The 15,553-nt window shown below is 63.2% G+C and overlaps 1 protein-coding gene across 8 annotated transcripts in view; it reads right to left on the bottom strand.

Moving 5' to 3' along the window:
* Nucleotides 1–177: 177 nt before the first annotated feature.
* The window catches only part of CLCN7 (chloride voltage-gated channel 7), a 29,313-nt gene continuing 13,937 nt past the window's right edge, over nucleotides 178–15,553 (bottom strand). For 4 of the 8 annotated variants that reach the window (XM_063618419.1, XM_063618422.1, XM_063618423.1 and 1 more), the window contains 20 exons: nucleotides 15,144–15,276; nucleotides 14,742–14,851; nucleotides 14,062–14,142; nucleotides 12,643–12,705; nucleotides 12,453–12,536; nucleotides 11,300–11,393; nucleotides 10,918–10,982; nucleotides 10,322–10,438; nucleotides 9,601–9,655; nucleotides 9,018–9,078; nucleotides 7,959–8,115; nucleotides 6,802–6,895; nucleotides 5,702–5,871; nucleotides 4,089–4,140; nucleotides 3,777–3,904; nucleotides 3,491–3,576; nucleotides 3,165–3,294; nucleotides 2,472–2,531; nucleotides 2,208–2,384; nucleotides 178–1,923 (listed from right to left, as the gene is read on the bottom strand). In XM_063618419.1, coding sequence (XP_063474489.1) covers nucleotides 1,666–1,923; nucleotides 2,208–2,384; nucleotides 2,472–2,531; nucleotides 3,165–3,294; nucleotides 3,491–3,576; nucleotides 3,777–3,904; nucleotides 4,089–4,140; nucleotides 5,702–5,871; nucleotides 6,802–6,895; nucleotides 7,959–8,115; nucleotides 9,018–9,078; nucleotides 9,601–9,655; nucleotides 10,322–10,438; nucleotides 10,918–10,982; nucleotides 11,300–11,393; nucleotides 12,453–12,536; nucleotides 12,643–12,705; nucleotides 14,062–14,142; nucleotides 14,742–14,851; nucleotides 15,144–15,276 — 2,175 coding nt within the window. In that variant the 3' untranslated portion in view covers nucleotides 178–1,665. The remainder of the gene's footprint in view (nucleotides 1,924–2,207; nucleotides 2,385–2,471; nucleotides 2,532–3,164; nucleotides 3,295–3,490; nucleotides 3,577–3,776; nucleotides 3,905–4,088; nucleotides 4,141–5,701; nucleotides 5,872–6,801; nucleotides 6,896–7,958; nucleotides 8,116–9,017; nucleotides 9,079–9,600; nucleotides 9,656–10,321; nucleotides 10,439–10,917; nucleotides 10,983–11,299; nucleotides 11,394–12,452; nucleotides 12,537–12,642; nucleotides 12,706–14,061; nucleotides 14,143–14,741; nucleotides 14,852–15,143; nucleotides 15,277–15,553) is intronic. The other 4 variants (XM_055243130.2, XM_055243131.2, XM_055243129.2 and 1 more) reach the window with 3 other exon arrangements.

The following is a 15,553-nucleotide window of genomic DNA, read 5'->3' as shown; positions in this document are numbered from 1 at the left end:
GGAGGCTGAGGGGCGGGGATGAGGAAGAGGATGTGGCTGGTGCCCTGGGTGGCCACAGCCGCTGTCTTTCACGCCTGTCTCACTCCACACAGTGCCCCAACCTCAGGGTCCCGAAAGTCCCAGGCTGTTGGACGTGGTCTGGGTGGGGTGGGATGGATGATGCAGGCAAAGGCAGGCTGAGAGGATTTCTTTATTTCACGCGTTCAGACCCAACACACTCGGACGCCTTGGGGCCCTGTGAGGGCTAAGGAGGGGGTGTGGCGTCAGCTCCTGGGGAAGCCCCACTCCCTGGGGAGGAAATACACGGCAGGGGGCCGCACCCAGCCCCTCCCCCCCATGGAGGGACCCGTGTTGCTCTAACAGGGACACTAAAGTTGCCTCTAATGCCCTGTGAAGGGCCCTGTGGCGGCCCCAGACACAGCCCAGCCAGGCTAGAGGAGCCTCCCAGGGGCCCTCAGGTGGTCAGGGGGGGCTTCTCGGCCCCAGTGCCCACCGGCCCTTCTAGCCACCTGTGCTGGGCCAGGTGTCCTGAGGCCGGCAGGAGGCCGGCCCCTGCTGCACTTGCACTTGGTGGCTGGCAGGGACAGGGTAGGGAGGGCACCCCCGAGGCCGGGGTCCCCATGTGCTGGGGGAAGACCTGCCTTCCCAGCCAGTGTCCACAGGGCAGCAACTCGACGCTCTGAGGCTCAGGGACCAAGGCAGGGCCGGGTGGGGGCCCAGACTCCAAGCTCTGGGGGTTGGGGGACCAAGGCAGGGCTGGGCATGGGGCTCAGGGCCTTGGAGGTTTTTCTCAGCTCTCAACATCACAGCACAGGGCCCGTCACCCCAGTCCTCTGGGCCTGTGTGCCCAAGCCGGATGCAGGCCGGGGAGTGCACATGGGGCTCCTCTGTGGTGCCACTGGGAAGCTGCTCTCCGGGGCGGTCCCGGCCTCCAAACCCTGCTGCTACGAGTCCGTGGCTCAGGCCCAGGGACCACAGGCCGTCTGCTCATGGCTGAAAATGAGGCCAAGCAGCTCCCAAGTCTCGAAGACTCCACTGGTGTGGAGGCAGAGGGGCCCCCTTCCAGGGCAGGGCAGCCCTCGGGGCAGCAGCAGAGTCGAGGGCTCTGTCTCACGCACACGGGCACAGGCACGCAGGTGCCGGCCCTGCCGCTGGCTCCCAAGAGGCCGACAGCCCGGTAGGGAGGTCACACACACACAGCTGATCCCTGGAGGTAAAGAAACCTAGACGAGGAGAGCGGAGACTGGGCCTGCACAAGGAGGCGCCGAGGGGGGAGACCACTGCCCACAACAGGGTCAGTCCCGCGAGAGGGTCAGTTCCACGCCTGCCGCCTGCCCGCCCAGCTGCAGGCTGCTCGCCATTGCCACTGCTGGGGAGCATGGTTTGGGCCGAGAAACCAGTGACTCCGGGAGGAAGTGCAGAGGGGCCGGGGTGCCAGCGCTGGTGCCCACCATGGGCAGGGCTGGGCCTCACGTCTGGGCCAGCGAGAGCTCCTCCAAGCCTCCCTTTCCCAGGCGGTACCTGGCGAGGTCCTTCCTGGTCACCAACCCGACAACCTGCACGACAAGGCCAGGCCACAGTGACGCACGGGTCGGCTCCCGCCGCCTGTGGAGATCCCTGCCTTGCATGTGGCTGGGGCAGCACAGGCTGGGGGCCCTGGGGGCTTCAACACAGCCCCCGAGCTGAGCACGGAGCTGGGGAGGGGTGCAGCCATGGGGCATGGGCCGACTCAGTGCTGGGTCCCGTGCCTCCTGTCCCCAGCCGGGAGCTGAGAGTAAGCACAGGCAGCAGGCAGAGGGGAGCCCTGAGCGGCATGCCTGCACCCCCACCGCCCTCGCTCACCTGATTGCGGTTGTCCACTACCACCAGGTGCCGCAGGCCCAGGGCCCGGAACAGCTTGAACACCCGTGGGAGCGACGCCTCCTGCAGCAGGGGCACAGCCGTCAGTGACCGCCCACACGGCAGAGGCAGGCTCCCTGCACCCCCTACCACGGCGTCCAGGCACGTCCTGAGCCCCCACGCCCGTCTGGCCAGCCTGCTCAGCCCCTTGACTTCGGCTCTGTGGCCTAAAGCCTGCCAGGCCCTTCACAGGAGACAGAGTCACTGAGTCCTCCCCGCTGTGGCCCTCCCGACCGCCCCTCCCCAAGGTTCTGGACCCCACCCCCTGCTGCTCAGTCCCAGGCCCTGCGCCCAGGCCCTGCACATGCCTGGGGCACCGTGTAGGGGGAGGGGTTCATGAACTCAGAGAGGTCCATGGTGCACTCCCGCTCATCCTGGGACACATGGATGGACTGGATGGGCGGGAAGCGCGGGTAGGCGTCGCGGAAGTCCTTCAGCCTCAGGCGCCGCTGCACCAGGCCCATGTTGGACCGCTCCACAAACACCTGCAGGCGGCAGAGCCCTGTGTCAGGCACCCGGGCAGCACCCCCTGGGGCTCCCACCCGCCCGACGGCCTGGAGCCTGGCACGCACCTTGTGCTTTAGGAGAACGATGAGCTGGGAGCGCAGGATCAGGCCCTGGAGCCGGGCAGGCTGCAAGACAGGCCTGCGGTCAGGGCCACAGGCCCAGGGGTGGAAGGCTGTGCTGGAATGCTGTGTCGGGACCCGCTCTGACCCTGTTCCAGCCAGATGTCCCATCTGGGCGTGGGCCCCGTGTCAATGGCCACCTGCTTGCACCAGCCTCGCCATGGCATTCCACGTGCACAATGCCACGGGACCCAAGGATCGGCGACAGGGTAGCGGGGCCTGACCATGCACAGCAGAAAAGCCAAGGGCCCAGGGATGGTGGCTTTGCTGCAGGGCAGATGCAGCCCCACTGGGTCCCAATAAAAACCAACCTCCAAATCCCCAGTGTCCACGTCTAAAGGACACACAGCAGTGGCCAGGCTGTGTGTCCTGTCAGGGCCTCCTGACAAAGTCATGGCCCCCAGTGCCGCGGCTCTCAGCCCATGTGCTGACCTCAAGACCCTGCCAGGTCACAGCCCCGCCCAGCCTCAGCACCCACACGGCCCTCCGTGGCTGCACACTCAGCTCCCGGCACTCCTGGAACCGCCAGGGCACCCAAACGTGCAGCTTCCCCATCCTGCGAACCTCGCCATGTGCTTCCCACCACTGGACTCGACAGAGGTCACGTGGGCGGAACCTGGTCTATGGGGTGCCCGGTACCTGGGCGTCATCGGCATGCTCCACCACGGGGAAGCCGTTGTGATTGGACGCCGTGTCGCTCAGCACGTCCACAATGACGCCGACCTTCTCACGCCGCCTCAGGCAGGTCACTGGTGTGCTCATCACCTCCCTGCCAGAGGAGCCCGGCCACACACACCCGTCACACGCCACCAACTCCCACAGTCACCCCTGTCGGCTGGTGAGGTGTGAAGCCACTGGACAGGTAATGCGGGGCTGCCTGCAGCCCGCAAGCCGTGCACCCTGCCCCTGTGCGACAAGAGGCCGCTGGACACCCTCCCCACCCACAGCTGTCCCGGGCGCTGTACCTGGCAGTGAGCGAGTGTGAGGTGACCGGGGCCTCCCAGTGCAGGAAGGGCACACTCTGCAGCTGAATGTGCATGTCATACAGGCCCTGCGGGCGGGGCGGGAACACAGGGCTTTAGGAGCCCACACCCATCCCTGGAGCCCCGAGCCTACCCCTGGGAGCCCAGAGGCCGCCCCCAGAAACCCTGAGCCCACCCCTTGGGGACCGGCTGTTTGGAGGCTCACAGGGGCCCCTCCCCTACGGCAGCACCCACACTCTCAGGGTGAGGCTTCGAGGCCCCGGCACACCTCGATGAAGACGTCGCCCACGATCTTGGCGGTCATGAGCACCAGCATGATGGGGAAGCCGTAGGTCACGTTGCTGGTGGCCTCCATCATGATGACCGTCAGGCTCAGGGTCATCCGCACGATCCCGCCTGCGGGAGCCATCGTGAACCCCAGCACGTCCACCCTCCCGGCTCAGGGTCACGTGGCCACCGCCTTCTCCGTGCAGCACCCATCCCATCCACCTGCCCCCAGACCCTAGCCCCGCAAGGGCAGCCACGGCCCCCTCCAGACCCCGTGGAGCCCCCCACCCATCGGGCAAGAGCCAGGACGTACCCAGCTGGGCAGCAGCTCCCATCAGGGCGTATTTGCCGGGGTCGGCCCAGATCTGCGGGAGGTGACATGGAGGAGGTGTCAGTGTGGTGGCTGGCCCAAACCCACCAAGATACACAGACGGAGGAGGCCCTGCCCCGCAGCCCCACAGCCAGGAATGAACCCCGTGGCTGCGTACACACACACAGAACGACCTAGCACAGTACACCCTGCAGCAGAGGCTGCACCCTTGGCCTGAACCAGGCACTCGGCACCTGAGTAACAGGGGAGTGGCAGGCATGGAGGGTGCAGAGGGCACAGTCACCATGCAGCAGCTCAGGCCAACTAGGGAGCGCCGCTCAGCATGAGGAGTGAAATTCCAGCACACAGGACACAGAGAGCCCCGGGAACATTAGGCTCAGCCACAGAACCCAGGCACGGCGGCCGCAGATGGCGACTCCACGTAGAGGCAACATCAAGGGCAGGCAAAGCTAGAGACCGGAGGACCCACTGGCTGCCAGGGCTGGAGTCAGGGAAAGCGGGGCATGAGTGTCGGCGGGCACAGGGTTTCCATTCTGGGGTGACAGAACATTCTAGAAGTGGTAGTGACGGCCGCACTGCCTCATGAACGTGAGAAACGCCGCTGATTTGTCCTCTTTAAAACGATGAGTTTTACGGTATTTGAATCATGTTTCAATTTTAAAAATCAAACCAAACCAAACTCTTGTGTGGAGGGAGATGGGCAGAGCACAGGGGTCTGGGGAGCAGGAGTGGGCGCTTCCTGCCGGGGCTGACAAGCATGGCCGGGGGCTTCCTGCCAGGGCCTCTTACAGGTTTTCAGTCTTATTTAAGCGACTGAAATGAGAAACAGAAAACGTACAAGGGAACCCAGCCCCAGCGGAGGCAGGCAGAGAAGGCAGGCCTGCGGAGGCCAAGGTCTGGAGGGCAGCGTATGCCGCTCTCTGGCCCCCGCCTCACAGAGAGCAGCCCTGGCCGGGCATCCACCCCATGGAGCCTAGAAACAGCTCTGCAGCAGCCCAGAATCACCTATGCTTTTTTTTTTTTTTTTTTTTTTGAGACGGAGTCTCGCTCTGTTGCCCAGGCTGGAGTGCAGTGGCGTGATCTCGGCTCACAGCAAGCTCCACCTCCCAGGTTCACACCATTCTCCGGCCTCAGCCTGCGGAGTAACTGGGACTACAGGCGCCCGCCACCACGCCCGGCTAATTTTTTGTATTTTTAGTAGAGACGGGGTTTCACCATGGTCTCGATCCCCTGACCTCGTGATCCGCCCGCCTCGGCCTCCCAAAGTGCTGGGATTACAGGCGTGAGCCACCGCGCCCGGCCAGAATCACCTATGCTTTCTATCATGTTCTCAAGAATGAGGACACGAGCCTCCGCCCCCTACCTTCGCCTGGTCCAGACTCCACACACGGGCTGCGCTGCCACAGTACACGTGCTGCCACCACAGCAGGACAACACCCACGGCCCGTGAACCACGCGAGGACAACGCCCACGGCCCGTGAACCATGCGAGGTGCAACACTTTTATCCTGCCCTGGGACTTCTGCTCCGGCTCGCGATGCTGCAAGACCAGGCTCAGCTGCAGGGCCCCCCAGCCTCCCCTCCGGCCCCACTCACCGCCGCCCCCGTGAGGTAGGACAGGGAGATCCCAAACAGCCGGCCCCAGGCAGCCCCGATGAGCAGGGATGGGATGAAGACCCCGGCAGACACCGTGAGCCCGTAGGTCCAGCAGGCCAGGAAGAAGTAGACCAGCGTGAACAGGCCAAGGGTCAGGGGGTTGTAAGAGCCTAGGAGAGAAGAGGCGCTGACGGGGCCTCCACGACTCCCGCCCTCCGCAGGACCGCCCTGCCCCGCTGCCCAGTCTTGGGCCTCACAGTCACCTTCCAGGAGCCCAGCGGTCCCCAGAAGGCTCCCTGTTCTCAGCCTCCCTGGGAACCAGAAAGGCTAAAAGGATCCCATGGGGAGGCCACAGGGGAAGAGGCTCTGCGGGGCCGATGCCAGCAGCAGCAGGAGCCTCGTCCAGGTGGGCGGCCCAGCTGGGTCTAGCAGCGCCAGGTCTAGACTCCATGGGTGGGCATCGTGGTGCAGCTTGCAACCTGGCTCCGGGAAGAGGGTGTCCCCCATGCCTGGGGTTCTTTTCCTGGAGCAGGCGGCATTGTACTGCGTGCAGGGCGGGTAAGGCCGCCAGGGACACGATTGCAGAGGTGAAAGGCCGGCACTCCAAGGTCACGGTCTGCGCTTCCGTGCAACACTCATGGTCGAGCGAGGACAGGCCATGGCCTTGGTGTGGGGGTCACCAGGCTGGGTTTTTTGTTTTTTGAGAGAGGGTCTCGCTCTGTCACCCAGGCTCGTATGCAGTGATGTAATCACAGCTCATTGCGGCCTCAACATTCTGGGCTCAAGCAATCCTCCTGACCCAGCCTCCCAAGTCCCTGGGACTGTGGGTGCACCACCCTGGCTGGATAATTTTGCTTTTTTGGCAAAGACAGAGTCTCGCTAAGTTGCCCAGGCTGGTCTTAACCTCCTAGGCTCAAGTTATCCTTCTGCCTTGGTCTCTCCAAGTGCTGGGATTACAGGAGTGAGTCCCTGCTATGACCCATGATAGGGATGACCCCCCAGCCCAGCGCTGCAACCTCAGCCCACAGGGGACACTCAGCCAGAAGGCATCACCCAGGCCCTGATCCCAGGGCCTGCCGGGCGGCACCGCCCACACACACCTGGCGGGTCGTGGAAGAGGCTCACCACACTCTTCTCCGGGGTGTTGAAGAAGGCCGCAGCCATGGAGTTGTACTCGCCATCTGCACAGAAGAGCTGTGGGGTCGGGAGAGAGCACACGTTGGGAGGGGAGACGGGCTGATGGGCTGCAGGCACAAACCTGGTGTCACCGTGAGAGGCCGTGTACCCTGTGCCTGGCCAGCATCAGGTGCGAAACACACGATCCCGCCATCGGGTCAGGGCCACGGTCACAGAGGGGAAGGAGGACACACACGGCCCAGGCCACGGTCACAGAGGGGAAGGAGGACACACACGGCCTAGGCCCAGCAGGGGGCCATGTCCAGCCCTAGGGGTGGGTCAGCAGGACCATGGGCTGGGACGCCGTCCATCCCTGGTGCCGGGGAAGGTGGGCCCAGGCGCTCACATGAGCTCCTAAAAGAGGCTGTTGGCGCCCCGGCGCCACAGGCCCAGAGCCTCCCGGGCTCCAGTAGCACAGGGGATGTTGTCCACGTGGCTGGAGCAGAGTGTAGCAAGGCTGGTCAATCCCACCGCCCCAGGTCTCCCACGCCTCTAACGGTTCACACCTGTCCCATCCCATCCTGCCCACCCCTGCTGCGGCACCCACTAGTCTGCTGGGCCTCTAGGCTCTTCTTGTTCTGGATGCTTCATGTTAACGGGGCTACGCTGCGTGACCTCATGTGTGGTTCCTCTAAGCGCAGAGCTTTCCAGAGCAACCGTATCACAGTGCGGACGGACACACGGACTGTGGTGAGCCGTGAGCACCAGGCACAGGCCCAGGTGTGGACGGAGGTTTGCATTTCTCCTGGGCCCACATCTATGGTGCCCCCAGGCTTCTAAGGCTCGCCCCATCAGGCTGCCATTCTGGGAAGAGGACTGGGGGGAGCCTCTGGCCCCCATACCACCGCCCATTCCCCTGGCACCTCAGCAGACACCTGGCCTCCTCTGAGATCTGGGTGGACAGGACTAATCCTCTTTGAGATACGCCAGCCTGTGCGCTTCTGGAACTCGGTGGGGTGGGCAGCCCTCCTCCCGTGGCCTAAGCGAGGCTCCTGGAGGCCGCCCTGTGGCTGCCGTGCCTGCTGGACCCCGCCCTGTGGCTGCCCTGCCTACTGGACCCCGCCCGGGCCCAGCCTCCCACCTGCAGCGGGTAGGACATGGAGCCCCCCTGCAGGGGCTGGCAATCCCGTGACGAGTAGATCAGCACGAAGGCGACTGTGGCCGTGACGGCGGCCACCAGCATGGCCTCGATCACCTGCAGGCAGGGCCGGTGGATGTACCTGGAACCAAGAATCAGGCTGCATGGCGGGTAGGACGGCAGCGCGGCCCCTCTGCAGCCCCCGTCCCTGATGGAGGACACTGGGCCTGTGGGTTTTTTTTTTTTTTTTTTTTTTTTTGAGACGGAGTTTCGCTCTTGTTGCCCAGGCTGGAGTGCCGTGGTGCGATCTTGGCTCACTGCACCTCCGCCTCCCAGGTTCAAGCAATTGTCCTGCCTCAGCCTCCTGAGTAGCTGGGATTACAGGCGCCCGGCACTACACCTGGCTAGTTTTTTTTTTTTGCATTTTTAGTAGAGACGGGGTTTCTCCATGTTGGTCAAGCTGGTCTGGAACTCCCGACCTCAGGTGATCCGCCCGCCTCGGCCTCCCAAAGTGCTGGGATTACAGGCGTGCGCCACCTCGCCCGGCCAGGCCTGTGTTTAATCATCAATCAGGCACCCAAATGTCCTGGGGTCGTCCTCTTCCCTGGGGTAAAGGCTCCTCGGCAGCAACCCCTCCTGACGTGTCGGAAGTGGCGCTACCTGCGCCCCGGCTGCACCCAGTAGTATTGAAATCAGCACAGACCAAGAAGGAAGAAGCCGGGAGCCCCCCGCGTCCCAGGACAGCTGCAGTTGCTACTGGGCAGAGCCAGGCGGCGAAGGTTGGGCATGCCTCACCCAGGCCCGATCCCACGCAGGGCCTCACTTCCTACCCAGGGGCCGTCCTCCAGGAGCCCTCGCACTCCTAGCCTTGGGCTAGTCCGTCACCTCCAGGCCCCGGGACACATCTCCTGTGAGCAGCTCCACCATCAGGAAGGATGCTGCATACACAGCCTTTCTTTTGGCTGTGGCCTAGGAGTGTCAACCCCATTCCACCATGTCTGCTTTCAAAAGGCCTGTGTGGCCACGCCCGCCAACGCGATACGCAATGCGGTTTCTCCTCACCTGATTCGAAACATGGTCAGCCAGTAGTTCAAGGCGTTGAACACAGCTCCAAGCACACCGCCTGCGAACAGGAGAAAGGCCAGTCAGCGACGCCGGAGGAAAAGTGCAGGCCTCTGCCCGCCGGCTCCCAGATGGCAGGAGAAACTCGAGGGTTTGCAGAGGGAAGGGGATGGCAGGGGGCTGGGGGATCCAGGTAAGATGCTTCCTCCACATCGTCACACCCTGAGGGCTGGGGGAGTTGTTTCTCAAAGGCTCTGCCTTCCTTCCAGGGAAAAGGTGTCTAGCAGAGCAATAAACGCTGGTGGGACCAATTCTACCTCTTAGAGGAAAACCCATCCATCCCTGCAGCCCTGTGGTTTTACCCAGCAGAGGTAAACGACAGGAAGCCACAGAAGGGAAGCTGTTGGCTCCCCACCCCCCACGTGTGCTGCCCATGGAAGAATCCGGAGGCGCAAGCCCCCGGGTGGCCCTGGGATGAGGGCAGACTCCAGGGAGCCACAGCCTCCAGTCCTCGTCTCTATGGCCACGTCACAGCTGAGCCAGGCCCGCAGGCCGTCCCTGCGGTGCTGGGGGAAGTCCTTACCCACCACACCCATGGCGATGAAGACCGGGATCTCATGGATCGTGTAGGCCATTTTCTGTGCAGAGAGAAGGAGAAGGCAGAGGATGTGAGGGAAAAGGCTCACAGCTCCTTTCTGCTGAAACTCAAGGACCACCATCTTAAGAGAGCTGTCCCCACAGAGAGCCTTCCCGCCCTTCCACACAGGCTGCAGAAGTCCACGGGGGAGAAACACGCTGGGTGTTTTGAGGAGGCCTGGCCCCCACCTGGTGTGGCGGCCAGGGAGGCTCTCAGAGACCCTGCCACCCTCAGCACCCGGGGCGGGGAGGGCCCCAAGCACTGGGAACATAGCCCGTGGTCCCCCAGTTTCCTGCGCACAGAGCCGCCCTATCAACGGCACGGAGAGTCTCCCCAGCCCAGGCCCCGGGCTGCCCTGGAAACTAGGCCTGAGCCCAGCTGCCCTGAGAGCGGCTGCTGCACGTGCCCCCAGGCCGTGGGAGGCCCCATGCACGCAGCAACTGTGTGACATCCCAGGTGCCCTGCTGGTCCCATGGCGCCCTGACCTGAGGGGCAGCTTGGGGTGTCTTCCTGCAGCCCCTCGGGGCCCTGGAGCTCACACAACAGCTCGGCTCCACAGCTATCAACCAGAGTTTTCTAAAGGACCAAATTCTCAACCTGGGCCTTAAGCAAACAGGGTCCTGGACCAGGATGCGAGGTGGGCGAGGTGGGCGATGGGGCAGGTTACCTCCGAGTCAAACCTTCCGAAGTTGATGAGGCCCGGGCTGGACAGGTCCCACATGTTCCCGTGGTAAATGCTCAGAACAAAATTCAGGGTGAACGTGGAGATCATGGAAGCAAAGAACTGCGGCGGAGGGCAGGAAACCAGCGCCCTCAGAGCCACGCTCCCAGCCCAGGGCCCACGGACCAGCAGGGACCAACGCCCCTCCTGTCAGCCCTGGGGCCCGGAGTCTGCAGACCACGCCCAAGGCAGAACGGAAGGGGCTGGAGCCAGGGGTGGGCGCACTGTGCGGGCAAGGAGGGGCCTGGCCCTCTCTGGACTTGCCAGTGGAGAGCAAGAGGGGAAGGTGGGGCAGGGCTGGGTTCCCGGCTGTTTGATCCCCTACCCGGGAGCCACCCAGGGCTGGCAATGGTGCCCGGGACCAGGGGCAAACTGGGCAGCAAAGGCACGACCGCTGCTTTGGGCAGGGCCAAGGCCTGACAGACCCACAGGGGGTCCAGTTCCAGCCGCAGCTCGATGGGTGGCCCCAAGGTGGACCCCATGGTGGGAACTGAGAGGCAGCCTGCACCCTGACGGGGAGGCAGCCATCAGCAGGCACTTACGATCCTCCAGGTCAGGAACTGGTTCCAGAAGGACGCACCCTCCTCCAGGCTGAACAGGACCCCACCTGGAAGGCAGGCGGCCGGCTCGGGTGCCAGCTGGACACAGGGCACCATGTCCACCACCAACTCGCTTCCCCAGGCTCCAGGGAACCCAGACCACGTCAGAAAGAAGCTAATGGGGTGGGCCCCAGCCACACAGAGAGGAACCCTGAGGGAGGTCTGAGGGCCGGACCCAAGTACACTGCCGGCCTCTTCCAAATGCCCCGGCCGTGACTCCGAGCCTCTGCCACCCTCAGCGGGCACTGGGCCTACAGACAGGAGACTGTTCCTTCCAACACACAGGGCGAGGGCAAAGCTTCGGACCAGGTGCGGCCCTCCTCACCCACGGGGGCTCCAAACGCCGCTGACACTCCGGCCGCAGCCCCTGCGGAGACGAAGTCCCGCTTCTCTGTGTCTCTGCGGAAGTACTCGAAGATCTGCAACAGGGACAGACCCAGGGTTGGGGCAGGTTCCTCGAGGGCACAGCTCTCAGAAAGGGAGAGAGGCTGCCAGGACAGGGGCTGTGCACGGGAAGGGGCTTTCAGGACGACCGAGTCAGCAGCTCTGATTCCTGAAGAGCACCGTGCTGCAGACCACGGCAAGAGACAGCAGGGTCAGCACCACCACCGGCAGCCCAGGGAAACACGCAAAGACCCAGCCAGGAGCTCCACTTTCCAGCGCACGCAAGATGCCGAAAACCTCTACCCTCTACCGAAAACTGCACGGATGGAAACCCAGCCTTGCTGTTCTTTGTACTGCGTGACACTGCTTGCCTCTAAATTCACACATGGCTGGGCACTGTGGCTCACGCCTGTAATCCCAGCACTTCGGGAGGCCGAGGCGGGCAGATCACCTGAGGTCAGGAGTTTGAGACCAGCCCGGCCAACATGGCAAAACCCCATCTCTACTAAAAATACAAAAAACTTAGCCAGGCGTGGTGGCAGGCACCTGTAATCCCAGCTACTCGGGAGGCTGAGGCAGGAGAATTGCTTGAACCTGGGAGGTGGAGGCTGCAGTGAGCTGAGATTGTACCACTGCACTCCAGCCTGGGCAACAGAGAGACTCCATCTCAAAAAAAAAAAAAGAAAAATACATTCACACACAAATGCAGCTCAATCCCCATCAACATGCTGGGGACTTTTTTGGGGGAAAAAGTGTTCCAAAGTGTGTCCTGACAAATAAACATCAGGTGGGCACACTTGGTCTCAGGTTCTGTGCTCCTCTGAGAAGCCGCTTGGAGCCACGGACCCTCCCACGGGAAACACTGATGCACGTGTGGCAGGGGACCCAAGGAGGGAAGCAGTGGGCCGTGGGGAGGCCTTGCCGGGCAGGGACTATGCCTGCTGGCTCTGGGAGCCACCCGCAAGGCTGTCCTCAGAGGGGGCTGGGGCTCTCGGCCAGGAGGTGCTGAGGGAAGCCCATCTCCCTGCGTGGCGCCCGTGCCCATGCCCATGTCATCTGGAGCCCACCCACACAAGGTGGAGGGTGGGACTCACCTTGAAATCTCGTTTCAGTGATGTCGACCTTCCCTGAGAGATCCCGGCGGCGATCACTGAACCTGAGTGGATCATCGGCCCTTCCTGGAGACCAGAAGGACCCGCGCTCAGAGACACACGTGGGCGTGGCGGCCCTCGCGGGCCCGGCGGCCTCAGGCTCCAGCTGGGGTGGCCACGTGCACTTTGTTACCTTTCCCACGGCCAGGCCCCCGACCACGGACAGGATCACACCAGACACTTTGATCACCAACGTCTGAAACACAGGGAGACGCACGGCCTCCGATGAAAAGGCAGGCGCTGTCTTTGGACCTGAGCCGTAAAACAGCACACACAGCCCTGATCAGGCAGAGTGGCTGGGACACGGGGCCTCCGGGAGGGGCTGGCACCTCCAGGCTGGGTGTCCCCGTGGCCACAGTGGATATGCTAAACAGCAGCCAAGCGTCCCCTGCACTCACTCAGGGGACCCGCCCTCTGTGGCCTCAGCATTCAGCAGGGAAGGGGTTCTTTCGTTTCCTTCCTTCCTGAGGCAAAGCTGAGCCACCCACCCCATCCTACAGGCATGTCCTGCCTCCGGCAGTGTGGCCAGCACAGAGGAGGTGTTCTCGCTAGCCTTGCCTAGCAAGGCTCCTCATACACCCCTGGCACTGGAAGGGTGGTCACCTGCGGCTCCACGATGCCCTCCCCGGCTGCTCCCCACCCCCAGGGGCCTCATCCTCTTCACCTGAGAAGGTGTGTAAGGTGTTTATCAGCCTCCCTGCCCCAGGGCAGAAGCCACGAGGGCGCAGACCCCAGACATAAGGGCGCTGAGTGTGTGGGGGGAGGGATGTATGTTAAAGATGCCGAGGAAAGCAAACTCAACTCTCAGGCAACAAAAGGTATACAGCAACATCCCAGAAGGTTCAGGCCAGCCTGGCATGGGTGACAGGCTGGTCGCCATTCCCAGCTGCTCCAGTAAACCTGATCTCCCACCACAGGGCAAGGGCACCCCAAGGTCACCTGGGAGCTTTCGCCAGAGGGGACACACTGGCCCCACTCCTTGGCCAGGGGGACTAGGCCCCGGAAGCACCCTCAGGGGGCGGCTGCCACGCTGCCCACCCATCCTCAGATGGGACGGGGCCGCGGCAAGTCTCAGGCTAAGGAACGCTGGCGGCACAGACAGAAGCAACCACAGCGGCACTGGGTCAGGACTCCCAGCACCTCCAGAACCAGATGCTCTGATAACACCAAGTGTAAACGACAATGAGGCAAACTGAAAGCGGGAAACATGGCTACACGCCCACTACCACGACAGCTTCCGTGGCGAATCAGTCACCGCCACGCAGCCCACAGTCACAGACGCGTTGCACAGCTGTGGTGACACATGCACCACGCAAGCATTTCTGCAAGACTACTCATTTCTTACGTAATTTAATATGCGCAAATACCAGTTGTTACCACTTTCAAAAAAAAAGGTGACGCCTTTACACCCAGCCAGCCCATCTGCACACAGCGCCACCAGTACACAAGGTGGCTGAGGCCAGTTCTGGAAAGCAGGCAGCCAAGAGAGCTGCTCCTGAACCAGCAAAGAGCGGGCGCCCACCCTGCCCAGCCAGGGCCACCGCACCCTCACCTTGAGCCGCACCACGTGGGGGATCTTCACCCCGTTGAGGAAGCACTTGATCTGGGGGATTCCGCTGCCAGCAGCCACCGGCTGAAAGAGGGGAAGCACGGCTGAGCAGGTCATGGCCAGGCTGAGACAGATGCAACCCCCCAGCCCCAGGAGCCCCAGGAGCCGAGGAGCGCAGCACACACGTCAGGGCCTCAGGGAAGGGGAGCTCAGCACACATGTCGGGGCCTCAGGGAAGGGGAGCTCAGCACACACGTCAGGGCCTCAGGGAAGAGGAGCTCAGCACACATGTCGGGGCCTCAGGGAAGGGTCTCATGTCGTTGGGGTAGCTGCTCTCACTCTTCCCAGCCCAGACACAGATCAAGGATGTGGTGGAGGTGGACGTGGAGATGGAAGGAGGGGAGGGCAGAGTGAGGAGATGGAAGGAGGGGCGGAGCGGGGTGAGGGTGCCCAGGCCTGTGCTGTTGGGTCAGGAGCAGCACCCCAGGGCTCTGGGGGTGAAGAGGCCCTGGTGTGTCTGCTCCTCCTGAGGTTGTGAGTCTGGACCGCATGATTCTAGAAAGTGCCCGGGTTGTCAGCCAACGTGACGGTGGGGGTGGGTGAGCTGCAGGGGTTCCCGCCCATTCACCAAGGCCCCCAATCCTTCATGGGGTCCGACATAGCTGGGGCATCCTGCCACCTACCTCTATGAAAGCCACAATCACGGAGCCCACGAGCACGAAGGCGGCGTTCAGCGTGGCCCACAGCAACAGGGAGAAGGACAGTCCACCTTTCTCTGTGAACTTGTCGATATCTGGGGCTCATCAAGGAGGGCTGGCTGCTTCCCTGTCAGGACCACCACCCACCCTGGACCCCAGCCCTGCCCCACGGCCCAGCCTGGCAGACGCCACCCTGCTGGGTGGAGCCATGACGTGCACTGGACATCCCAGAGACGTCTCATGGCCCAACCATGACAGGGACAAAGCCAGCCTGGCCAGGCCACCTCCACCTGCACTGGAACACGCTGGGCTCAGGACTCCTGCCCGGGACTCAGCTCAGGCCACGTCCCCTGTCCCAAGATGCACCGGCTGTACCAGGAAGGATACTGCCCTTGATGACCCTGTACTTCAGGCCAGCCAGGTTTTCCACCACGATGTCAATGAAGCAGGCCACAAGGCCCGTGAGGATCCCGATGAGGGCGCAGATGACCCAGCGCTTGATTTCCACCGTCCGGAAGGCCTGCAGGGCGCGGCCAGGGCGAGGGTCAGGCACGGCCCTGGCGCAGTCACTCTGGCAGCAGCAGGACCGCCCAGACCGCCTGCAGGCCCCGGGATTATGAAGGCCCCAGCGCGCACGGTGCGCCGAGTCCCACAAAGGGCAGTTTCTGGCCAACATCTGAGGCGCACCCAGGGCTCGAGGGTGACTCGGTGGGGGTGGGTGAATTCCCAACACCTTCACAGCCAGCGGTTGTTGCGCTGGGCACCGCAGCTGGCGGCCGTAAGAGCAGCCTTCTTGG

This window comes from Symphalangus syndactylus, chromosome 14 (assembly GCF_028878055.3).
Source record: "Symphalangus syndactylus isolate Jambi chromosome 14, NHGRI_mSymSyn1-v2.1_pri, whole genome shotgun sequence".
NCBI classification, from domain to species: domain Eukaryota; kingdom Metazoa; phylum Chordata; class Mammalia; order Primates; family Hylobatidae; genus Symphalangus; species Symphalangus syndactylus.
Note: the sequence above shows the minus strand (reverse complement) of the source record. Positions and strands in the feature narration are given on the sequence as shown.